Genomic DNA, 26,259 nt, shown 5'->3' with positions numbered 1-26,259 from the left:
CTATCTATCTATCTATCTATCTATCTATCTATCTATCTATCTATCTATCTATCTATCTATCTATCTATCTCAGCCCCACAATTTAAATCCTAAATCAAGACTTTGGGCCATTCTTTTCCCAGCCTTGAGAATCGGAGACACGTGTTCCATGTTGACATAACTATTCTGTCTAGCCTGAGATTTGTTGATTCCTGCCCTGCTAGCTTTAGCCTTGCACTTGCTAACCACTATGCTTGATGAAGAGTTCTTAGAAACATTAAATCTTGGGACTCGAGTGAAGCTTCATTTGCCCCAATAAAAATATTGCCTCTGTTGATTTTAATTATTGTTTTCCTCACAGCTAACCTGGTTGGGTTTGATTTCTGATGAATCATGTATTTTATTTTTCTTTACTGCCATCTCCTCTTCTCACTATTATTTCCTTAAGACAAATTATAGACGTCTTGGGCAGGGATCCGTTCTGTATTTTACTAACTGCCATGCTCACTGCTGATGCCATATAAACAAACTCAGCAGTGGTAACATCCATGCTAGAGCAAATTATTTCTGAACTATTTGCTGTTCCATTTTAGTGAGGAGTAAATACTGCCGCCTGTTTTCTTGGTTCTTGGCTGTGATGAAAAGCCTCTGAATTCTATCATTTCACCAGCTTTTCAGTGACACGTTTTCCAGGTGGCCAATTAGCAGTAATAATTAAATTGCAAGAGCAAATACTAAAAAAAAAAAAAAAAAAGGATAGCAGCAACAAGTGAAAAAAGAACAGCAAGGAAAACAGTCTAATTTAACTAACCCTCAGGGGTTGGGCAACCAAAGTTAGCTCCTGGAAGAAATTGTCATGGGGCAAGCATTGCAAATGCTCCTTATTTTGCCAGTGATTTTGCCCAAGAAAGCATCACTTGTTTAACACTCTGTTCGCGAGCTATCAGCCTAGAGAAATTGTTGCAAAGTCCCCCAACAGTTGTATAAGCAGGGTAAATGAAGGGCAAACAGCAGGTATGGATCTGAGGATGAGATTGCAACCAAATTGGTACCATAGGTTGACCAAAGAAGAGCTACAGGGAGCTTCCTTCTAGCTCCCAGAAGTGATACTTTTAAAAGTCTAGCAACTAGTATCTCAGTTTGATTTTATCTTCCTCCTTCCCAAAGCCTGGAATTAGAGGAATTAGGAGGATAAGACTAGGGAGGGCACAACAGTTTGCCTCTAGGAGAAAATTCTTACAGGCTTCTAATCAAAGCACTAAGCCATGATTTCATGAATCACAGCATTCTGAACAAACCAGAATCTGTTGGGTTTACCCATTGCATTAAGTCACATTGTCATGATTGAAGGCAATTTCTGAACCCAGTCTCTGTGTGGGTGTTTCAGCAAACACTCCGAGTCTTGGGATTTTAGATCTTTATTTCAAATCTAAGTCGGGGGTCCTCTTTTGCAGTTCTCTGAGAGAAGCAGCATGTTCTAGGATTTCCCCAAAAACATGCTCGGGTACCAAGATTTGGACTGGAATAAAAAGAAAAGAAGAAAAGAAGTTTAGGTCTCCCTGCTGGCTATGCAGTCTGGAGACTTTGCAGTGCTTGGTATTAGTTATCCCCGATAAGTGGCCATCGGCCAGGTCAGCAGATTATGCCCAAACAGGGCATAATGTGCCAGCAGGGCCAGAATGCAGAGTTGATGGTTCTGGGAGGGAGAAGAGGTGCCAAGAAAGCCAGGAAGTCTGAAACAGCATGGAGGAGACAGCGGGCTGTGAAAGCACAGAAAGAAACATAATCACTGCCTACATCTTGATAGCAACAAGACTGTGAATAAGTCGCATAGCTCTATCTTTACCAACAAAGAAGACTTTTTCTTCATATTCATTAAACACCATTTATCTTTATCCCTAGAAAATCCAGAAAGTTCCTCAATCTGAATCACCCACATTTTGGGACCAGCTGCCTTCCAGATGTAAGGAACAGACCTCCCACGTGGTTATTAGTTATTTGATGCACAAAGACGGCATTGAACAACACCAGGAGGGTTGGTCCTGAATTTAAAACCCCACTCAATCACAAACTCAACTTGATGTTTGCGTTCCTGTGGCTTCACTCCTTCAAACTAACCACACAACGTTGCCAGGAGGAAGAAGAAATGCAATCAGAGGGAGAACTCTGCATGCTGCTCGAAACTCCTTGAAAGACGGGCAGGATACAAATGTAATATTGTAAATATAAATTAAATTTGCATCAATGTACCAAAAGAATAGCGAAAGAATTTAGAGTCTTCAGACAGGAAAAATCAAAGGAACTGGAATTGTGGTAACAATCTGAATGTTATCTTTGTTCAAATGTTGTCCTTCTGGAGCAACAAATGGAACTGCTTTGGCAAGCACCGAGAAGGGATGTCCCAAGTGAGCGTTCAAACCAGAATGCAGGTTTTTGTAATTTGAGAAGATTATTGGTATGGTCTCGAAGGGAACAGCTGACTCAGGACATGTCTGGAATGTGGAAAGATTCCTCCTTGAAAAGCCAGCTGGATGACAGGTGGTGAGCTACCTGCCTTGGGGCTCAAGAGGCTGTAGATAGAATGACTGTGATCTGGGGACAATCATTATGTCTAGTGCACCTGGAAATTGCAGAAAGCTGTGCAACAGTAGTGACAAAGGCAGCCGAGCACATCGCCTTCTCTCAATAGAAATGCCTAGCAAGTGTCCAGAGTTGAGCTAAATTAGTTGGCCACCAGGAAAAGGAACACACAACTCACCACCTGAAACGTAAACACACACACACAGAATGAGAACAGAATAGAGGAAGCTTTTCCTCCAGCCTGGCAGAAGCCTAAATCTCTATGATGTGCTCCACCTGCAAGGGTATCATTCTTGTGTCAAAAGGAACAAAAGTGCTGTTGATGTTCTCCTTAGATATCATTCAATTGCCAGTGCTGTTGGCCTCTCTGGATCTATGAGCTGAGCTACAATATGAGAGGAGGCATCTAGATACCTGGAGGAGGATTCAACAATTTCTGGGCAGAGCCACAGAAACAAACCCAGGAAAATTGGAAGGAATACAGGAAGCTGTTAGACCATTGGTGATCTAGTGCAGTGTCATCTGCACGGAGGTGGTCTCTGAATAGTTTAAGAAAAAACCTGAGCTTTCAATATGATGCTGTCATAAATTATCCAATGCATCAATCTGGAAAAAAAAATCATTTATTCATTTCTAATAGTTCTCAACTGAGGGCGACATGAATTCATTTCCAATGCAGCAAAGAAAAGGTAGGAAAATACTGGATGGAAGATTTGATCTGATCGTTTCTGTTTTAAGGAAATATTCCATTCATATTTGGGGCCTTGTGATCTCAGCACTCCCTGGAGGAGAGTCCTGCTGAAGGGCCATTCAGTAAGTGAAGTTTGTTCTTGGCAAAATCACTGTATCCAAGAAGTGGATCTGGAACATGGGCATTTCTTTCTTCACCTCAGTAACAACAGTTGTACACAGAGATCTTTCTAAAAATCAGTGAGAAGTTGCATGCACATTCTCTCCATGAAAAGCTATCAAGACACTTCTTTTACACCAGATGTGCAAAACCTCCCTTGAATGTGGAATAATTGTATTCACAATTCAGAAAATTGACCTTGAGAAATTCAACTTCCCTACCTGGACCTGCACTGGTAAAATGTTCATGACACTTTCACAAGGACATGGTAAATGTCTAAGCCAACACCCTAATATATTCTTTTCAGCCTGCTTGTCTTATGAGCAGTATTTCCAATTTGTCTTGATCATCAATTCTTGGATGATGATGGGACGGAAAGAGATAAAGCTTAAAATCAAGGGAAGCAGGAGGAGAGTGGGGAGTTACTTCTATGGTGGCTAATGAGAAAGATAGCATAACCCCCACTTTCAGTTTCTCATTTGCTATGGGAACAAACTCTTTAAAGTACACACACTTTGTTTTCTTGGGTAAACAACATAGTATAAGCTGAAGGTACTAATTGCCTATTCATTGCTACCTTTGCTTAGGTTCCAGCCCTAGTATATATTGCAACTCGAAATAAGCCCCCTTGGACATGAACAGAGTCTCAGTCTTAATACTGAAAGGAGACCAATTTTGGTCTCTTAATAAAGATCAAGTCAACAGAAGGTATGAGCTTCTGGAAGTCTTAACTGAAACTTGGGATAGATGATACTATGATACCACAGGTGCCATAGAAATGAGCTTTACAATTTTGTAATTGCTATCAAGCACCGTGAACAATCTGGTTTTGTTATGTGGAGAATCATCACTGGAAACTAACAGAAAGAATAATTTTCACCCAATATCATTAAATCTTAGTGCAAAGAATTAGATTCACCTCTCTTCTTCTCCCAAGAAAAATGATACATGGGGCTCTACTGTACATGGGGCTACCCTTGAAGAGTATCTGGAACCTTCAGCTGGTGCAAAATGCAGTGGCACAGGCAGTTATGTGTGCCCCTTGATCAGTGCACATTACACCTCTGCTACACGAGCAGCACTGATTGCCAGTTGGCTTCCAGGTCAAATTCAAGGTGCTGATTATAACTTTTAAAGCCATGCATGGCATGGGACTGGGATATCTGAGGAACCGCCTCTCCTGGTTACATCTGCCATCCCATCAGGTCCAGCAGGAGAAGCATGTTGCTGGTCCCATTGGCCAGGGAATGTTGTCGGATGGAACCTAGGAAGAAAGCCTTTTCTGCTGTAGGCCCCCCACCATGGAACATCACTCCCCCCAAGGTGAGGTTAGCTTCAACCACTTCTGGAAGGCCTTTAAAACATGGTTTTGTCAACTAGCTTGGGGGATTCCATGGTAGAGTGGAGCCTATTAGGGGGTTTTATGACAGTTAATGGAATGCACTTCACTCTCTGTGTGTTTTTCCACCATTTTGTTTTTTAATTTGTTTTTATCTTGTTTTTATTTTGATTTAAATTGGTTGTTTTAATGGTTTTTATATATTCTTGATTATTATGTATGCCGCCCAGAGCCGCTACGTGAGATGGGTGGCTACACAAATGGAATTAAACAAATAAATAATATAAATAATATAAAAAAATAAAGTTATTGGTGGGAATATTTCCTGATTGGGAAATGGTTATCAGATAGTAGTCGCTTTCAACGGGACCACAACGTTTCTATGTTCTACAACAGTCCAGGCTATGTCAATGTTTCCATTACAGAAGTTTATAACTCAACCATTTGAAATTAGGTGCATGGCTATCAGGCTAGACGCCATTGTTTTTCCTTTTACACAAGAGCCCTTAAGTCGATTCAGCTGGTTTTGATTTAAAGATCAGCAAAAGCATAAAATTGTCCGAATCCCAGGCTCTAAAGTGAGAATGACATCAAGAGGCCCACTTTATACAATGGATGAATCTTAATGGCTTTGTTGACGTTGAACATCCAACTTAATCCATTGAAACTTATTGAGAAGTTTGTTCATAAATTCTTAACTGTGTACTATGTACTCGTGCGGCTAACAGGCTGGTCATATTTCACTGCCTTCTCCAATGTAATGATAGTATTTAGTATTTGTTGAACATCTTAAAAGTCTTGGTGCTGGACAGGACACAATCCATGGGCCTTGCCTTAGGAAGTGCATAGGCACAAGCAATAAAACCAGAGAGGAAAAAAAAGGAAATGCCAAAATAACTATAAAAAGATAAATCAAGCCAAATCTGAGCAGGAGGCTGGCCACCAAAAAGAAGTACAAGGAATTTGCCTGCTCTCCAAAACAGAATGTACCTCTAACTTAGCCTTCCTCAACCTGAAGCTTGGGTGTTAGGTATAAAATACACCAGATTAGTATTGCTCTGGCATCACAAAACATTTCACAGAAATTTGGAATTTCAGTGCCAAAACGTAAAGTGAATTTTGGGAATTATTTGGAAGAGATTTTGAGAAGGATTACTTCAAGTTTTGTTATGCACAGATCTATATCCATCTAGGTGTGTACATATATTACATACATAAACACATATAAAATCTTATTGTGTATAATTTTAGAGAGATACTTGTCTTTCTACATCCAGCTTTTCATTATTCTGCTCAGTTCATACATGTAGTTTGAGGGAAAATGAAAAATTAGTACTAATACATTTTAATAAATCTTTTAAGAAGCATGTCATGTGGATCTTCTGTAAATGAGGATGATGGCATTACAAGGTTGAAAATATCTTGACCTGCATGAGATAAGGCACATATAACTTCATTCTCCTTTCACATAAAGTGGAATAAAAAAGACTGAACCAACTGATATTTAAAAAATAAAGATTTGGGGAACCTAGTAGTTTTCATACATGGAAAAATCAGATATGGAAAAAAGAATGGAATAGAAAGACATCTAATTCCCTCTAAACAAAGATTACACTGGAGTATTTTTTTTTTTAATGAGCAGGCCCTTCCCAGAAAGACTTGGAAGGTAAACAGGAATTCCATCTTAATATGCTTGAGTCAGCCCTATTTATTCTATTAGATCTGCAATGAGAACTCTGCAGTGGAATGGGCTACATGTTACCCACTTTTTTTTCTGTCCAGAGTCTAGAGCAGTCTCAGTGTTCTTCAGGGGTCTCAGACTCATAATTTCCAGCTTAGTCTGTTGCAATATTTCTTATATTTGTAAATTGATTTGTTTGATAAACAGCACTGTTATTGTGATGAACTACATGGACTTTGATGGCATCCGTAGGCATCAACAGCCCAGTTTTGACCAGTGACCTTGAGTTGTACTTTTGATTGGTGATGTAGCTTTGGGAAGAGCTCTATTTATTTAGTTTATTCTGAAAAGGGAGGGGCAACAACTAATGAGAAGGATGCTTGTAAACAAACACAATTTGTACTCAGAACTACCCTAGTTAGACTTAAATGAGAGCAGCTTTCTCCACAATCTACCAGCAATAATACTGCTCCCCACCCCTTAACAATAACTCATTATAACACCAAACTAGAAAATGATTCTGTAGATGGCTTTGATTTCAAGATTCATATTTTGGCCATATGCCTAGAAAACCTGTTAATAAATTACAGCTGCAATTCTTTACGCATTTACCAGGGAGCAACACCCTTAGAGTTCAACAGACCTTCCTTCCGAGCTGACAGGAACATGATGTTTCACTGGCCAAATTTCCTACTACCTCTATGACTTGACGGAGACAGAAGCAAAGTCCTGCAGGTTTCAGTTTACACGCTGGAGAGTGGTAAAGCCTGCCCTTTAGTGCCTCATTGAGAACCTTGAATCCTGGTTGTTATCCAAGTTATCCTCTCCAAGCCATCTGTCTTCCCAAAAGTGATGGAGTTCATTTAGTGTTGATGAAAAGGCTGCTTAGCAAAGTCAAAAGGTATTTTTGCATCTTCTGTTTCAAGTTAGGAGGTGGGGGGGTGGGGGGAGGACAGAAGCAACCATTCAGAGCCAGGCCTAATGCACAGTGCTATTTCAAGGATGCTGAAGGAGGAAACTCATCCTGCAAAGGCAGTCTTAATTATGATTGGAAACAGACTAGGTTTCCATTAGAGAAAGCTAAGCAACAGGCACCCTGGTTAATGAGCATCTTCCAGCTGGCACGTTTGGCTCACTGAGAATTGGCTTTAAGAATAATTCTTACTTTATGTTTTCTACTCAAATAGGGCGATGGAAGTTCACATGCACGAGCCTACTGGTAAATGGATCTCTTTCCTTTGCTTTCTTGCAGATTTGCACTGCTCTTTTTAACCTGAGCACGTTCAGAGGAATTGCAGCATGTGCTCCATGCCACAGAGTTAAGGGTCTGGCACCTTATTTCAGCCCACTCTCTATTTCAGCCTTCCTCAGCCCTTGTGTTCTCCAGACAGATGAATTTCTGCTCTCCAGTTTTCCCTAGCCAATACAGCTATTGCTGAGAATTCTGGGAGTTGAATCACACAGCTGGAAAACACAGAGTTTGGGGAAGGCTACCCTGTTTTATAGTTATATCATTTTGTGACTTCAAGTCAGCCTTGATGCCTGGCAACTGCTTGGAGAAGTCCTGGCAGTTTTCTTGGCAATGTTTTCAGAAGTGGCTTGCTATTGCTTTCTTCCTAGGGCTGAGAGAAAAGAACTGCCCCAAAGTCATTTCTAAAATTTATTACCCATCTTTCATTACTAAAAACAGACCCCAAATTCAGGTTTGTATATTGACAAAATAACGTACCATGAGAAAAATATTAAACATTTTTTTTCATTTTTCTATGAATGTTTAGGAGAATTTTTAGATATTGAAGTTCTTGGTGGACCCAGAAGGTCCTAGACTTGGTGAAATAAAATGTAAGAAGAGCCACATCAAGACTGGGGGATTAGACCATTCTAAACACATAGAAACGTGGATCTAGTATTTTACTGACTGCAGCTTCTGAGGATTTTAAGGGGAAGGAGCCAAATTTTATACATGGCTACTTCTCATCAGTGATCAACCATAGTTTCTGAAGGGCATATTCCGCTCCTATTCCCCCAAAATCCCACTAGATTTTGGCGTTCTCACATGAAATTTTCACTAGACGGCTAACATTTGGGAGATTTTACCAATGCTTATTTTTAATTGTATTTGAAATGAAGGGGGAGGTTTGGGATACCAATCAAACCTGTTTTCCAAGCTTTAGAAGCCTGTGCATATTGTACCCATAAATCTGTATCAGACTACAAAATAGAAAATGCGAACAATCCCGGGGAGAGTTATATTTTTAAGAACGGTGGTGCCTCTGGATCACGGCAGAAGCATTTTCATTTATTCTTTACATTGCAGGACACTGAATACATTTTCATTTTACATTTCAAAAATTCTATTTTTATTAGCTAAACAAACGACCCTACTGAAAACTGTTATGACAGTTAGAACAAAACTCTTCTTCTTGTTGAAAAAAAACACCCACCCAGATGCCAATTTTGATCCTGTCTAATGAAGCATAATAAAAGCTTTCAATCTGTGACCCACAGGCAATTTCCAAGGATATTGCAGACATAACCATTTAGAATGACAAAGGAAAAATCCAACTCCAAAACGGAGGCCTTGCAAAGTACAATCGGAGATGCGAAACAAAGAGCTTGAGAACTGAAGCTGTAACACGCCAGAGGCAGCTGCTGAAGTGAGACTGGGTTGCACTATCGAGAATATCAGTTTCAGTCATTCAGGCAAGGGTTGCATGAGTTGGAGATTTTTTTTTTTTTTACAGGGTCTTCAGTTGCTACCCCAATCCATTGCTCTGTAAGAGTGATTAATCTTAACATCAAAGTATCCTATGCAGATGTTTATGGCAGATTCCAAACCAATACTATTGCAAGCAATATGATAATATAAACAAGAAGGACAAAAATCAGAAAGGAGGATCAGGATGTCACTTGGTAACTGTTATAGTGCTGCTCCCCTAACACAAAGGAATGGCAGCTAAGGCCAAAAGTCAAAGATTGTATTTGAGGAGTTACAGTGAGCTGAAAGGCTTTGAACTACAGAAGGGAAAGCAAAAGGCACAGCTGAGAGGGAGAAGTTGCAGCTAGAATAGGAGGAGAGTTCAGTCAAGGGAGAGACAGACAATTGCTCCCAGAGGATTTAATGTTGAGCCGCTCAACAAAGCAAGTACAATTATTTAAAATGAGCCTGACATCAAATTGACTCTCGGCCTTGGATGTTTCATTAGAACATTGTGCTCAAGAATTTTATGGCAGATTTCTTGCATTCTTCCCTGGTTTTTTTTTCAAATCTTGAATCACACACAGAAAGGGGACAGAGAAAATGTGTGGGTGTCAAGCCGTGAGAAGAACACCTCACTTAGTGGACACTTGGATGTGTGTTGAGTCTCCCCTCTGAAAGTTGAGGAACTAAATGACGTTGGAGGCCTGCTCTTTCCAAAGCTTAGGTACATCCAAATTTGTGGGGGAGGGGGCATATAGGCTGAATGGGTTGGGGAAGGCCCTCCAAACATTTGGTTAAGCATCTTCCTTCCTACTGCTTAGAGTGGGAAGGATTTCCACCCAACCACTCACCCCAAAATTACTCACCTCAAAACCAAGCAAAAACAGAAAACGCTGTTAATGCTGTTACTTCCTATACTCATCTTGCAGGAAATCTCCAAGAGTGCTCTGACCAACCAAGAAATTAACTGTGTATATTACGGAGTTGCTGTCTTTCCTTTTATGCATGGACATCTCTTTTTTATGCTGGGAATCTATCAACGGTTGGCTGAGGCAGGATCTGCAAGCCTGGTTAGAAATTGGTTCCTCAGCTGTTCTCTGAACTATGCATTATTAGCTAAACCAGGGACAAGGGTGCTTAGCTCCAAGGATGGAGTATGTGAGAGAGAAATCAACAGAGAGAGAACATGAGAGAGACAGGAGGGAAGAAAAGGAAAGGAAAGGGCAGCCTGGTTACCACATGAATGGTCTGCACGTAACACGGCAGAACAGCCAGCAGAAGCTGGTTGCAAGACTCAATATTTAATCTTAGAAGTACCCATGGATGCTATTTACAGGGATCTGCAGGTGGGAAGGAAGGAGCTCAATTTGCCTGACAGAAAAAAACAGGAGAAATGGCTCTTTTCTGGAGAAAGCAATGATAGAAACAAAGAGGGACGTTTTTGAGACTGGAGAGTGAAGAGTTTTTCTCAAAGACCTGAAAGTTTTCATATCTTGCCTATCTGGCTACAGTGTTAACAACCTAGTCAGGCACATAAACGATTGGAAGCATATTGTAAAAGGCAAATCATCCCGTCCTGCTCTTCAGGTCCCATAATTTAATCCCCCTGACATTCTGTTTAGCATAGAAACTCCCATAATAGAATCTAAATTTGGATTCCTCCATTGAGGAGGAGATAAATATCTAAGCCATTTGGATTTTGAATGAGGCCCCCGTGCAGTTTACATGGTGGTGACTTTCTCCTGAAGACACCCAAAGAGCTGCTGAACCTGGAGATTCTCTCACTTCTGCTCTTTTAGGTAGATATTAAAGGCACAGATTTATTGGGAAACAGGATCTTTTCTTCAGATGTAAGCCTATACTCTGATTTCTCTTGAGACTGTATAAATCTTTCACAAGCTTGTAGGGAGGACCCGTTTTCAAGATCAAACATGGTACAATATGCTGCCCTTGAAGACCTAATTAATCACAGCACGGCAACTTTGGAGATGATGATTTCCACCTTCTTGCATTACGGAGAGCCATCCCTGAGAAAACCCAACTCCGGGTCTCTGCAGTTTTCTAAAAAGCAACTTAAATCAAGCCAAAGAGAAAAGTAAATCTGGAAAGAAAGATGAGCATGGATGGAGGAGCTAAACCAACACTTGATGCATATGCTTTCCGTTATCTGACCCATGAACTCAGAGGGTAGAACTTTCTTTTCTAAACTGAAAGCTGGCATGAAAGACATAAATGGGCAAAGAACCTCAGGCTCCATTGGAGAGTTGACCATTTTATGTGTGATCCTACTAACACACATAAGGTTAAAAGTGCCTTGCAATGCAAAACATCTGGAGGGCACTGGGTTCACCTCCTTCTGGCATAAGCTTTCATGGGTTACACAGAGATGGGTGAAGTGTTAACCATTTGCTGGCAGGCACACATGAATGGAATAAAAAATTGTCTGCCAGTGGGGTAACATTTAAAAAAAGGCAAAGGATAACTACAAGTCCAGAGAGGCTTAAAGGCATGCAAGAGAAGCAGGCTTGAGAGGATGGCATTTACTCCTGTTGGAATAAATGTATTACACACTAAGACTCCAAAACACAACCCCAAAACATTATTAAACTAATAAAAAATGTGAACCGTATAGCAGTTGGGTAAGCTTCATAAAATCAAACGTACGTTGGTTACAAATACGTGTCTTTGCAGTCCATTTTAGTGGATGCATTTCAACAGGCATTCTCCCTTGATAATGGCCACTGAAGTGATCACAAAGAATGGAGAGTATCTGTGTCCCACATCATAATGGGATTGAAAGGTAACCATTAACATCTTGAGTTTAGACCAGAAATGGGTACGCAAGGAGCATTATTATACAGAAGTGGTACTCTACTGTAAGAGGGAAATGGTAGGTAAAGAAAACAGGTACCTAGTCAAGAATACAGAATGTTTCTGTGATAAAATGTTCATTAATTTCATTAATCTCTTTCTTTAAAAGATTTCTACAGCCACCAAACTCATATAATCACAACTCCAGGTGGCATACATCAAATAAATCCCCAAACCAATACAGTATGGCAAATAAAAAAAAATACATCAACAAAAAATGGAATGCATAAACACTTCAAACAACACACAGCTGGAGCTCACCAACTGTAGAAACCTCTTCCCAAAAGGGAAAACATACACATCAGATGATTTCTAATTTTAATGAAAACATCATTTGTAGCTGGAAAGCTTTGACACCTCCTACATACACATGTGAAAGAAGCATCCATGGAACAATAGAAAGAATTTGACACTCTTTTGTTTTTAGAAATCTATCTCTTAACAAACTGTGCTTCCCTACTTTGCAACTGAAGCCAATTACAAATTAATTTGATTAATTTGAGCTGCTTAACTGATGAGGATGGTTACAAATGGACACATCAATGTTTTGCATACCTGGCCCTCCACTATCCATTTAGAGACAGAGGTTTTTCCATCATATCCAGGCCGGAACTGAAGGGTTGCAGACCGAGGGCTGATGTTTGAGATGACCAAATTGGAAGGTGCACCAGGAAGCTCTGCAGAAGTCAACAGGTCAAATAAAAAGACGGAAAGATCAAGAACTCAGAGCAGAAGAATAAATACACTGCTCAGTATTTGGAGTGTTCGCTCCACTTTACATTACAGAACTGAAGACAGGCTATAAGCAGAGCCCTGAGAATCCATCCATTTTCCAAAAGAGTGATCCACCACTAGCCTCTAGGAAGCTTACAAGTACACCGCCTCCGCCCCCCCAGCATATTGCCTCTCAACTAGAAAGCTGCACAATTATTTCCCAGATGGTTTTGTAAACCAAAATGATTTACTATGGATACAGAAAGGCCTTTCGTATCTTAGCAAGCCAGCACCTCCACCTAGGTGACCCTTAGTCAGAAACCGAATTGCCCCAAAAGCTTTTTCTTAAAGTGTAATTTCAAAGGTCATGCTAAATAATTAATCCATGATGCTGGAGTCCTGCTCTTTGTACGTATGTGCAAGGCTCAGAAGCTGTACTGAGACGAAGGAGCCCAGTGTAGTGGGAGCCTTAAGCTGGGTGGCCTTTCATGCACCTGCATGGGGCAGGAGGAGGGTGGAATAGGCCAGCCTTGTCTACCTTTTTTCTCTCTCCTTATCCAGCTTGCTAGATTCCTAGCCTTGGTTCCTGTTGACATTTCTACAGATGTAGATGCCAGCATAAGTACCAGAATTAGCTGCTTTTTCTTTAATCTCTCTTTAAAGTCAGTGGGAAAAGAGGCTTCCATTAACCTTGAAAAGTCCCCAGTTCTTGCATGTTGGGACAGTCCATCAGCTGCAACTTCTTCATATCAGCATCGCACAATACCCAACCACCCTATTTTCATTTTTATTTTCCTAAGTAGCCCCTGTGATCCTGAACAATCCCTGGACATTAAGCTAAATTAAATGCAATGCTGGTATTTCTTAGGCCTCTCCAAATGCTGCTTTACTAACCTGGGGGAACTCCTGATGAGATGGTAGATGAAGTGACCGAGCCGGTTCCCTTTGCTGTCATTGCTGCTACTTCAATTGTGTAGGTGGTAAGAGATGACAAGCCTGTAATTTTGTACTCAAGGGTTGTGTTAGCAAGAGTGCGAGCAAGACGAGATTCATTCCTGCTGTAGACCTCCCAGGAGATTTGGTAGCCTAGGGGGGGAAAAGGGGGGGCAATGAAACCAAGCAGATATTATCAGAAGCCTCTTCTAAAGGCTCTCCCTCTGGAGGCTTGAACATCTGTCATGGACACCTCCCAGAACTAAGTAAGGAGTTCCTAGTGTTTTCATTACTCCGGCTGAAGAGAACAGCGCTTCCATTTAAAGATACAGTATATGTGCTCAGTAATGAGAGGTCAACTATCAGAAACCAGTCTTCTGTCAAGTTCTTCAGTCTGCTATCTGTGGAACTTCAAAAATGGATAAGCCTTTATCCTTCTCAACAGTATTTGTAACCTTACCACTACTGATGTATGGCCTCACCTCTTGGACCTCAGCTCTTCAATGGCCCCCACAGGCATCAAGAAAAGTCTTCCCTTTTTATCCAAGTCACCCCAGTGACTAGTTCAGAACCCATCTAAGTTCACACGCACCCCTCTCCAACTTCCGAGGGTAACCATCCTCTTTTCCAGCTCCAAGCCTGACAAACAAAAATCTCTCTCTTTTTTTAATTACTGAGTGGCCCTGATCCTCTTCCATTTCCCTTCAGAACTGATTTAACTGCCCACTTCTCAAAATGTGCCCTATCTCATACCCAGAGACATGAAGTGCACCTCGGTTTATCGGTTAAATGTTTCCATTCTCCAAGAGATGTCCATATGACAGACACAACCATAAGACATAAAACATAAAAAAAGAATCAAGTGAAGACCCTAATTTTTTTTTAAAAAGGCAATCTTTTTGCCAAATACTGTAATTCAACAAGTAGGGGAAGGGAAACACTGATGCAAGAGGGTCAGAAACTGAGGGAAGCAAATGAGATGCTAATTGGCCCAGGGAAACCTGCTGCAAAATCTGAAAGAGCTGAAAAGGTCTTTGTTCTGTGTTGCTGCCCTAGCACAGACTTTGGAAGCACGGTGAATCATTTTATCTTGTCATTTCAACCACGTCAAGAAAAGCCATTATCCTGATGTGTTTAAGACCTAACCCTCTACCTTGCTTTTCTATTGTGGACTCCTGGGCAAGCCATTAATGCCTTTCTCTCTTTCTTTCTCTCTGCTTCCATCAACTTCCATGGGTTCCTGATTTTCTCAATTTTGCTTCTGATTTTGCTTGTCCTCCTCTCTCCCAGTCTCTGAACCCCTAGTAACAATTTCATTCGCCCTGTAGCTCTTTTATGAACCTTACTAGTGATAGCCCCCTGCCCCCGCCAGAGAGCCCAGGGGAAAAGTATAGGCTTGATTGCAACTTCCTTGGTGATTAGGCCTCGGGCAAGACAGGACAGGCATTCTGGGAGTGAGGTGCAGAAAAGGACAGACCAAAAGGATCAAGAGGCTGGAGTGATTTTCCCACAAGGAAAGGTTATTTGGGGAGATGTTGTAAATCTGGGTGGGGGGGAGAGCAAATAATGGGGAACATTTATTTATTTATTTATTTTATTTTATTAATTTATTTATATATCAAATTTGTCACTGGCCATCGTGTTGAAACGACTCTGGGCGGTTTACAAACATGACTGAAGAGCTCAAAAATATGCAAACGGATGGCAAATGGAGAAGACAGACCAGATGGAGATCCTTAATCTATCAAAATTATGGTTGCAAATGTTGTGTAGGCTGCAAACATTGCATTGAAAGGATGATTGCATGAATCTTGCTCCAACCAGAATGGCCAATGCCTTCAATCTCTTTGACTTGCTCCATGGATTCAGCAGATTACTTGTAATGAAGGGTCTCCCTGTCCAAGAGTTGGGTCATGATAAATAGGAGTGAGATGGGACTGCAGGTTCATGCACTTCTTTTCACAGGATCTATGAATACACTGGTGAAGACGTGTCTTACATTTTTAACCTTCCTAAGGATCCCTATCAGGTTCAAGAGTGCTTAAGCAGTTACTGAAGCATCATGTGACCATGGAAAAATGCCCTGGCACTATGTAGTCAAGCAAGTGGATCTGTTGATATTACAAGAAAAACATCAGTAGGAAAAAGCTTTTAAGATGGAAAACGGAATGCATGAACTAACACGAAGAACTAAGCCTACAAAAGAAGTCTCAGTGCCCAACAAATGAAGCAGATAAAAAGAATCTGGAAAGGCAAACTAATAGCGTTTTCCCCTTTTTGAGAAAAAAAAATATCTAACTTTAAAAAGTTACTGAATGTGACAGGTAGGTGGCCAAAAGTACTGAAGAGTCAGAGAAGAACAGGCTTACTCAAGTGTAAGTAGCAAAGTAGCTTTCCTTTATGCTCTGGCATTAGCAGCTTCTCCATAAGCTGCGGTGTAACTGAAACGAATGACCTCAAGAGCTTCAGAAATAATTTTCTGTTGATCTGGACTACATTCTGGACGAGAGAGCAGTATATCCAATCACAAACTGTCCGTCTGCATCCAGGCCCTCATAAATCAGAGTTTATCGAGGGAACGAGGAAGATACTGAAATTTACAATGGGCAATTTACCAAAAACTGGCTTGTTCCCTCTGGTGCCCTCGTACTTTCCTCTTTTTCCATGGACTAGATTTAAAGACAAAGACACAGTAAATGACATCTCATCGCCAAAGTGATGAAAGAGGAATCTCCCAGGAATTCTTAGCTTTCTAAGCAGCATTATCCAAGCCACCAAAACCTTTGCAGGCAGTGAATGATTTTTGTCACTTCCCATCTCTCAGCCTAAAACGCAATGTTCTTCATAGTATGAGATGGTTTCCAGCAGTGTCCATAGCAGGGGATCAAAGTCTGCAAGATGGTGGGTGCAGTATCATGATTCAAGCTTGGATTGTGATGCCACAACCAGCAACTTTCAGATTTTGATCCTCCCTGTGGATGATCCAATAATTTTGTCTTACAAAGCTTGCCTGATACATTCTTAGATCAACATTACTTCAGAAATAAAAAGGGTCATGGTATCCCCTTTGGGGGGCAATGGAATTAGTTTTCTACCTGAGTTACTGAACATCTAAGCCACTGCAGAATTTCTTCACTGCATGACTTGTGGGCCAATGCGCCTTTTCTCCACTCCTGCTGACTCTGTGGCCCATGGTGGTCAACTCTGTGGGTGACACACTGCACAGAACCCTAGGTCCTCACTTGCAACCTCCCAGCACCATGAGATCAAACAAAATGGCCACATTTCATGATGTAATTTTGTGTTTTTCAAAATTAAGGATGGGAGTGAGAAGGGGCCTCTAAGCTACTTTCCCTTTTCCACCCTTAAGCATCCCATTCCATCTGGTGATTTGGAATCATTTTTTGAGTGAGAGGAATTAAGACAGGAGAACAGAAGACCTTCAGAAGGTAAACTGCTTCCACTCCCATGTCTAAAACTCTTTACCTAGAGCCCCAAATCACCCTATACCTTCTGCCATCTTTAAAACCCTGAAAACCATGGTTGAAAAAATTCATTCTGGTTTCCATGGAAAGGCAGGAAGCTAAATTGTGGACTGGTGAAACATAGCTCATATCTATTCTATTTCGTTGTTTTTAACTGGATACACTGGAGGTGGAATCAATACCTCCATTATGCAAAATAAGCTCTTTTCCTATCTTTCTGTCCTTGGATTTCAGGCTCATTTATCATAATAACAAACGTTTGCTAATATCCTCTTCCATTGCTTACTGTAACTTAAATGTGAGTAAGAAGAATATACTTACAACATACAAGATGTGTGAAACCATTAGATGGTTCTGCCAGAGTAAGTGGCAGAAAGGTCCAGTATTACAACGTTCCAACAATAATGGAACAGTGAATGGCTTTATATTCTGAATCTCACCAAAACAAAGTAGAGAAATAGAAGGGAACATTGACCCTATGTCCTATCATGTTGCAAAAGAAGTGTATGGAATATTTGCTCAGTAGAGAAGGAACTTGACAAGCTCTTTTTCATTTTGGAGAGTAAGGCAACATCTTAGCATATTGTGACATCTGAGGGGTTGCAGAAACTGAAGTGTGTATGTATGGTGGTGGAAAGACATGATATTTAGTAAGCTCAAAGACCTGGTGTAGAACAGCTTTATCCACAGACTGCTTTTGGTGAGGCCATTATTGTCAAATGGCGGTACTGGTCCTCAAAGATCTCCAACCAGTCTTTAGACTTTTCAGCTCCAGAGAAGTAAAAGCCAAGAGCTTACATTTTCTCTCAGGCAGAGGCTCTTCATAAATGCAGGCTTTCCTGAGCAGCACAATGCATTTTCCCCAGCCTTCCTTTCCTACACTCACAGGGCTGCTCCCCCCACCAGCTTTTCTCTGCAAGGTGTTTTCTAATAGCTCCTTGCTGATACTTGCCCATAATGATGCCGTTTTTCTCAACAGGTTCTTGCCAGCTGACCTTGAGTGAAGTGTCCAGAATCTCCGTGAAGCTCAGATGTCCCACCGTTCCTGGTTCTGGCAATCAGAAAAGAAAATCTGTTAACAGGAGAAGCCTCCTTTATTTTGGATCAGATTCAGGTTAGCAGGTTGGGGACTGAAGAAATAAAACAGCCAGCCACGAGGGCTAGCAGAGAGTGAGAAACTGAGAGCTGCCAAAAGCATCAGGGTGCTAAAGATGATTGCAGTTATCACTGGTATGAATTATTTTACCCACTTCATCCCAGCTATTCACAGAAGGGATTAGAAGGACAGGTTTTAAAGCACTGACTTATAAATAGGAAGGGTAATGGCCTTCTCCAAGCTTGGGAAAAAGGAGATATTTGGAAAACCCTGCAAATTCATAACAACTGGGGTGGGAGTTCCTTCATTATCTGGTAAATGATGAATTGCATCTCTTCTTCAACTAAGGATGGTCATCAGAAGAATAAAAAAAGCTCTTGAGATCTTAAAAGTGGAAGTATTTAATTGTTGCCATTTCTGTAATGTTATGCTGCTTTTTCCCTTTCAATAAAGTGGTTAAAAAGCCTCAGTAAGAATCTTGTGGTTGGCTGTAATCAGCTGACAAAAGTCTAATCTTATTACACCTGGGTGTATTATGCTTTCGGACAAATGCATGTAGAGTGGCACTTTTACTTAACGTTTGTTCACCATCTTTCCTCTAGGTCTTAATCTCACTCAAAGAGGTAGGCAGATGTGAAACTTGATAGCTTTGGAGGCAGGAGGGCCCCTTAAGAGTTTGATCTCAGCCTTTGATGGAAACACTATATAGTGTAATTGTAGGTAACATCACAATAGGATCCTATAGTACAAGAGTGAAGGTGTGGTCTGAAGATTGCCTATGGCTTGTCAGCATCTCTTCTGGAACCACCATGTAGATGGGGCCAGTGGGCCAACACATTTTGCTTTTTTTCTTTTTGCATTTTGGGGAGAGAGAGTATTAGGGAGCAAAATTGGAGCCTTAAGCTTTGCACATGTTAAGGCATCCATGTCATCCCTTAAAACATCCCTCCTTACCACAGAGGCCCTGGCCCAACACATTTTTGCAGTATATCTCTCAACATGTCATAAAAAGCCAAATATGACCATCCAGCTATTGGAAGTTGTTCAAAGCAGCCATATAAGGCATTGAAATGGCCATCAAAAGGATGTACCAGCAGGAAAGTCCAAAGAAAGAGAGGTGGAATCACAGTATAAACAGCAGGGAATTGAGCAGTAGTTCAGAAAATCTTCGCCTAAAGAGTAAAATCACAACATGGTACTCCTTTTTCTCATCCCTAATACTTATACAGAAGAATACTATAGACAATGATATCAAAAGCACTCCAGAATTCCAAGAGATTCAACACAGCAAGCAAGAGGCTGAACATTCCCCTTGCTGGTCCACAGGGATGACACTGAGCAATGAAGTAGAGAACGTGATGGACCTGGAAGCTTTAATCTGCCATATTGCCTATTGGAAGAAGAAGGCTGGTGCAAAGGGTGGAATGAAGGCCTTCCTGTCTAGCCTGGTGCTTCTGGAGCACAAGGATCTTCTGAGTTCAAGACAGGACACCAGAATACCACATCAAAGCATTGCCACAGGTTGTCTCTCCTATAGGTCCTTTTAACCCAGATTCTCAGTGCTGACTGGCAGTAGGTCTCCAAACTTCTTTGGTGGAGATCTTCCCCATCCCTTTTATCCAAAACCTTGAACCTGAGATGCCACGGGATTAAACCAGGCAAAGCATGTGTCTTCCATTAAGCACCATTTTTTTTTTCTTACCTGCTATAACTGCCTGCTGAAGAGAAAGAGAGGGAGAGAGAGGGAGGGGACGAACCTCTTGCCCAGCTGGCAAGCAACAAAACAAACCCAGCAGTAGCCAAGAATAACTGGCTTGGAGCCATGCTAGATGTATGTATGTCGAAAATGCCAGATCAGTTGTGCTGGCTTAATGTGCGTCAGTGGAATTTCTGAAGCCTTCAAATCAGATTACGTCTGAAGTAAGTAATCCAGAGCCACCATTCAGCGTTGCCATTCTGGATTCCAGTAAACACATTTAAAATTAAGCAGCTTTTGCAAATGTCCAGCAGCTATACTGCTGTAAACCAGCATGGAAAGGTTCTGGCAAGAGACAGTCTCGCCCCTCTGGGTTCAGAGGTAGCCCTCAGTTGGACTCCTACGGCCAGTTTTGATGCTTTTGGCATCAGAACTCCTTGGCTTGCAAGGCCAGCTGACAGATGTGAGGCCAGGAAATAAATACATCATCGCTATCTCCTCCGCTGCCTGGATTTCTCTCAACAGCACCAAGGGAAAGGGAGGTGCTTTGTAAGCTAGGCCTGGCAAAACAATGAACGCCCCTCCCCAAGCTACCCCCAGTTCTTTTGAAGAAAGATGATTCCGTTGCAGAGAAGGGTGCATTTCAAGCTCTCTCTTGACATGGTTTTGTTTCTAATAGGACTGAGCAGGTTCCTTTCATTCTGAACGTGGCGCCAAGTATTCCATTTCTATGTTGGTTGAATAGGTACCCTCAAGGGAACCTAGCACAGCCCAGAAACCAGACAGGGAGAAGAAGACCTGTCCTTGCAGCCAGCTGCCAGACTGACATTTCTTGGGCGCCCTCCAGGAAGAAATGTTCATGAGCATGCTACTTTCAACCGGTGGAAGCCGCAGAGCAGGGCTTCTCTTCCGGAAGCACAATGCTGCCAAGATGGAGTTGGATCGGTAGGTGGTGGATCTGCGTGCCTAGGCTGTGATCTGCTTAGCCAAAACTCTTCGCCTCACGGATGTAAGGTGCTCCATCTCAACATGGGAAAGCTTAAAGCTTGAGCAGACCCTTTGTTTTGCTAACAAGAACTTCAGTGCATTTTTGCATGCCCAAACACCTTTATTGTCAATCCAAGTGAAGAAGCAGGGCCATTCTGCTGTGAGGAACTGATGTGGATACAGCTTGGTTTTAAAAGGGCACTGACTGAAGCCCTTGTGAAGTGAAGCCATCCTTGGAAGATCTGCAAATTCCTAGTAAGGGGGCCATCTGTTTGAGGGAGAGAGCATTCATCCCATTCCAGATCAGAATTTTAAGAGATGAAATAGGGGATAACTGGACACAGAATAATTGTTTCAATTATTCAAATACCCTTCCCTGTTTTAGCAGTATATGAAGGCATCTGATTTGCCCAGGCTTCTCAGACATTCTGACTCTTTATTATTAATCTTTCTTTAGTTTTCTTCTTTTTGCCTGTTTATTGCTTTTTTTAGGGGGGAAAAAACCCCTGTTAAGCCACACTGAGACTGTATTGACACAATACACATTATTTGGTTATTGAATTAATCCATTTCTGGGTTTTCACAATAGAATGGATTAGAAACTCACAAAAAGTGTTGGTCTTGCTTATAAGAAAACCAACCAAGATCAAAACAAGCCACATATATTAATGTGGTGCAAATGTAGCAATTAGGTCCTTCATCGTCCTTGCTAAGTGGGTTGTGAGAACCCAGACAAGGAGGCTGACTGATGTCTTGATGAGGGAGGCATTAATTATCCCCCCCCCCAACTTTCATGAATGAACAAAAGAATGAGTTACATTCTGGAACGTACATAGACAAGAATTCCTGTGGTTTATGCCCACTGCGATTGCAAATCTTGTGTGTGTTGACAGGCAGACAGCATGATTCGTCCTACCAAAGTTTTGTATTTTCCAGTGTCTCAAACAAAATATAAAATAAGATATATACTAGACGTGTTCCGTGTATGTTTCCCTCCTAGGGCTTTCCCATTGGCAAGCTGCAAGGCTATTGTGTGACAAATGCAGGAAAGCATAAAAGCTTGTGAAATATACCAAGATCAGCTAGAAATGCTGCTATAACTCAATGTGGATTGGACAGGACTAGACCTCAGAATGTTATGCCCAGGGGTATCTGGTTGGTGAAATGTTCCAACCTGGATTTTTATAATCAGGCTGCCCAAATCCTCCAGAGGAAGCCCTACAATTTCCGAAATGTGGGGGAGTTGCACTCTTGATGTTTCAATATCTTCTTTGAAGGGTATAACGTTCTTTTTCCTCTGTTAATATTAATCAATAATTCAACCTGGTTATTCATTTATCTCATCTGTATATGTCAGCAAAACTCAGGGCTGCCTTTAATGGGTCCTCAAACAGTGTCTCCATCAGACTCTGTCCAGACCCACTCTTCCTGATTTTCAGCAATCCATTGTGGACCTGAACCCCAAACATCTAGGAAGTTGGAGGAGGAAAAACATCTGAACGCCACATTTTTTCAGGCATATCTCTCTCCCTATCCCCAGCAAGACATCACAGCATCTATACTGTAAAGGATGGACAAACAGAAACTTCATTGTCTAATGGCTCTCTGATTTAGCCATTCATTGGTCTGTTAACATAAGTAACACAATGTCTTAATCACAGTTGATTCTTAGAAGCGAGGTAACCATTAATAGGGTTCAACAATTTACAAAACAATCCCCACAAGACAGAACTATACATTATTTATAACTCTGCAGCAAATTCTCTTCCAACATGGAACAGCTCCCCTTGATAAGACTTTTTTTTTCAAATCTGCAGCGATCCTTTGCACAGGTTAATCAAACTGATGAATGGTTTTAACCTAATTAGGAAGGCCATAAACCTTGTTCATCGGCAGGCTAAGTATCTTGTAGAAAAATAGAACAATCTCAGAGGATGGCTATGAAGATAGTCACTGGCACAGAAAAAAAAAAGTCCTAAGAGGGAAGATTGAAGGAACTGGACACACTTAGGTTGTAGAAGACATAGCTAAAGGGGTACTCTGTAAATATCTGAAAAGCTGATGCATTTAAGAAAGCAAACATTCGCTCTCTGCTGCCTCAGGGGACAGGACTAGATTGAATGGGCTTTCAGTTGCAGAGAATGAACCTTAGGAAAAATGCCTCCGTAGTAAGCCATTCAGCACTGGAGACTATTGGTTAAATAGCATTCTGTCCCAAATCAGAAGTCTTTAAGCAAATGCTGGAGAACCACTTTTTGGCAGAGCTCTTGCTCTGGACAAACTGCATCGACCGCCAGGCTGGACTATTTGCCTGTCAGACACATCCCTGTCTGACTCTAGACTTTGTAAAAAGCGGTTGGCCCTACTTACTGTCTTCATGAGTCTTCAGTAGCTGTGGTGGACTCCGCGGCCCATCCCCTGGGGTGGTGAAGCAAAGGATCGATGTGTAGTAAGCAGTAAATTTCTTCAGGTTGGTTATGTATCCACTGTGGACGCCATGAAAATCTGGAGGAATGGTGACTGTGGTCTTAGCATCTGGCACATCAACTGGCCACGCCAAGAGCTAGACAGGGGAATGATGGATTCAAAAAGGGATGAAATTATTTTAGGGATAGCGCCCATCCACTGGTTACAAAAGCAGAGATACCCCTATTAATGTAGCTGGACACCAACAAGTCCGCATGGACAGGTTTACTGTGTTATGGGGTTTGCAAGGCACAGAGAGCAACCCCCCGCCCCTGAAGAGCTTAAAGCTATTTTTAAGGATTTACAGAACCATGACAAAGCCCCCCTTTCTGCTTAACAGTGGTATGAATAATCACAGAAACGTCAAGAAAATAAGAGCCTATGTCAGCAAAGGAAACCATTCAGGGGTTAGAAAAGAAAAGGATTAATGAAAGGAGGAAGGTGGTCACACAAATGGTCCGGGTGAAAGAGATGCCTCGGAGATATGGTGTTAACGTGAAGGAAACTAGGCCCATGAGCTGAAGCAGACTGAAGTGTGGAGTCATGCACTGTGTAGTGCACTGGACTCTGTGATCTAAGTTCCCCTTTTCAACTCTCTGAGTCAAGGTTGAAGTATTTGCCTTAATATTGTGTGTTGCCTCTTAAGAACAGCTCTCTCCATTTCTTCCGTTGTCTGGGGAAAACCCTGTTTGTGTCTGGATTAAAATCCCTTCTACAGAGACTTATATAATGCTACTTAATAAGCTAGCTACAGTATACAATAAACTACCATGGCAGACTTACAGAGAACAGAAGACAAGTGTGAGCTCCGTTGCCCACATCCCACTTTGACTTAACTGTGATTGATTTGTTTTTGCCTCACTATGTTGTCTGCAACCAGGCTGAGCTACTGAGGGGCCTGCAGCAGAAGATTTGGCTAGAAAAACGCTATCGCTTGCAACCACAATGCTATGCCCTCAAGGGTGCAAGCACTTCGTATTACAATATTCCCAGTTTAGCGCGCCTAAGTCCTGGGCGCCTAATCCATTCGGGAAAAGAGGATTGTGCCAATCAATGCAATTCATTGGGCCAAAGCCTCTGGAAGACTTGACAGCAGGGAGCGAATGATAAGCCCACAGGATCATTGGCGTGGAAGTGGAGCAACTGCTAAACCTCAGCTGGAGGACCTTTCCAATGCTACTCTCAACCATAAGCCATCCATATAGAAACCAGATAGAGTTTGCAGGCCAAGGACCTCAACCCAATGGGCTCTCGGCACTGGCCAAAAAAGGATGCTGCTCCCTGTATTTTTCCAGCTGTGGTGTGGTCACATCCTTGGCGAAAGGCTAACATGGAAGCCAAGCAAGTTCCAGAAGTAAAACAAAACAACCCCACCTTCCAATTCATAATGGCAAATAGAATTATATCCCAAATTCTAAACTATATCTACGAAGCAGACTGAAAATGTAGAAATGGGTCACCAACGGGCTTTTACATTTCTTTGCTTCCGAAAGAGGTGAATATTCTACAGTTCCATAAAAAGAAGCTGAGTGCTTTTGCCATGGAAAATATACAATGGGTGGCACCAGCTGGGCAAGCAAACACATGAAATGTTGACTACTGGCAATTTATGAATCATTACGCAAATTATGTGCTACATGAAAATATGATAGAAATGTCCTCCCAGCAACTGTCCGTATGATGGTGCTTTAAAAATCCAGCCGATAAAATAAATAGGATCTGCACAGCTGTTTCAGTCTAAAGACATTAAAGAAAAGAGATGAAAAAGGAAGGAAAGAGAAGGTAAAAAGGAATCTTGACAGTTAAAAGCCCGGATTTCAGTACCTCCTGACAAGTGCAAATCAACCTGTGAATTACTTTGTACATTTTCTAAGAGAATTGCCGTTTAAACAAAAATTGAATATAAAAACAAGTTCTGAAAACAGCCTTATGATTTGGACATTTTTGTTTTGAAAGAGATTGGTGCTAATAATTGAAATGAGGGGGCTCTGATTCAGCTGTATTCCCCTTTCAGGTAATGGTGCCAAAAAGGATTAAGGTGAGCATTCAACAGTACCCTGTTGCGAGGACCCTGTTTCTTGTCATCCACCCACCACAAGTTTCATAGCAAGGGCATAATGAACTTGGCCCCCATAATAGATCCAAGTTTGTGGGATGGCACTTTCATTCCTGAGATCCATGGAGCCAGCTCTAATATGGATTAATTCACACCTTGTATCCCTGGTTGATCCCGTTGATGAATTGTTGTGGAGGAGGGTTCCAGAAGAACTGGATGGTGGTTGAGTTCACTGCTTCTGCCTGGACGTTCTGAGGTGGTGCAGTGGGCACTGCGCAGCACCAGCCGGAAGATGACAATGCGAAATGGCGGGTAGGCAGGCGGGCGGGCAGGCGGGTAGAAACAGAGGAGAAGCAAGTCAAAAAAGAAAAACTAAATCCTTGGCCACCACTCACAATTCAAAGGATATAACAGTGGTGTGGAAAAGAGACTTGTGATTTATGTTCCTGATATTCAGTAGTGACTTAAAAAGAAAGTTAATTGGGTTATTTTTCATTTTCTGTTAGGTGGGAATCCCTCAGTGGACAGAGCAAGAGATGAAATGGTTCTTGTGGCTTTATTATTCCACCGACAAGCTTTTCCCCAAGACAGAATCACTAATAATGATGGGTGAATCCTTTCTCTTAATTATCCATGGGTGTGATGGGACTCTGCAGTTTCAAACAGAAAAAAACTCCCACAGCATAAATGAAATGTTATGCTTCCCTCTATTTGATAATAATGGCAGGAGAAGAAAATTGGGGAAGGAGAAGAGACATCAAGACAACATCTTATGGAATAAAGATCCATAATGGAGTACAGTAGAGAATGTTCTCTTTTATTAAG

The 26,259-nt window shown here is 41.6% G+C and overlaps 1 protein-coding gene across 4 annotated transcripts in view; it reads right to left on the bottom strand.

The window, feature by feature from the left end:
- Nucleotides 1-26,259, bottom strand: part of SDK1 (sidekick cell adhesion molecule 1) — a 358,271-nt gene that overhangs the window by 84,243 nt on the left and 247,769 nt on the right. For all 4 annotated transcript variants that reach the window (XM_088147987.1, XM_088147988.1, XM_088147989.1 and 1 more), the window contains 5 exons: nucleotides 25,590-25,705; nucleotides 23,283-23,475; nucleotides 18,086-18,184; nucleotides 13,610-13,801; nucleotides 12,557-12,678 (listed from right to left, as the gene is read on the bottom strand). In XM_088147987.1, coding sequence (XP_088004113.1) covers nucleotides 12,557-12,678; nucleotides 13,610-13,801; nucleotides 18,086-18,184; nucleotides 23,283-23,475; nucleotides 25,590-25,705 — 722 coding nt within the window. The remainder of the gene's footprint in view (nucleotides 1-12,556; nucleotides 12,679-13,609; nucleotides 13,802-18,085; nucleotides 18,185-23,282; nucleotides 23,476-25,589; nucleotides 25,706-26,259) is intronic.

This window comes from Python bivittatus, unplaced genomic scaffold (assembly GCF_059951505.1).
Source record: "Python bivittatus isolate LINGU-HERP-01145 unplaced genomic scaffold, Pbiv_v1 ctg000560_np1212, whole genome shotgun sequence".
Lineage (NCBI taxonomy): Eukaryota > Metazoa > Chordata > Lepidosauria > Squamata > Pythonidae > Python > Python bivittatus.
The sequence above is the reverse complement of the archived record's forward strand: the minus strand, read 5'-3'. Positions and strand labels throughout refer to the sequence as shown.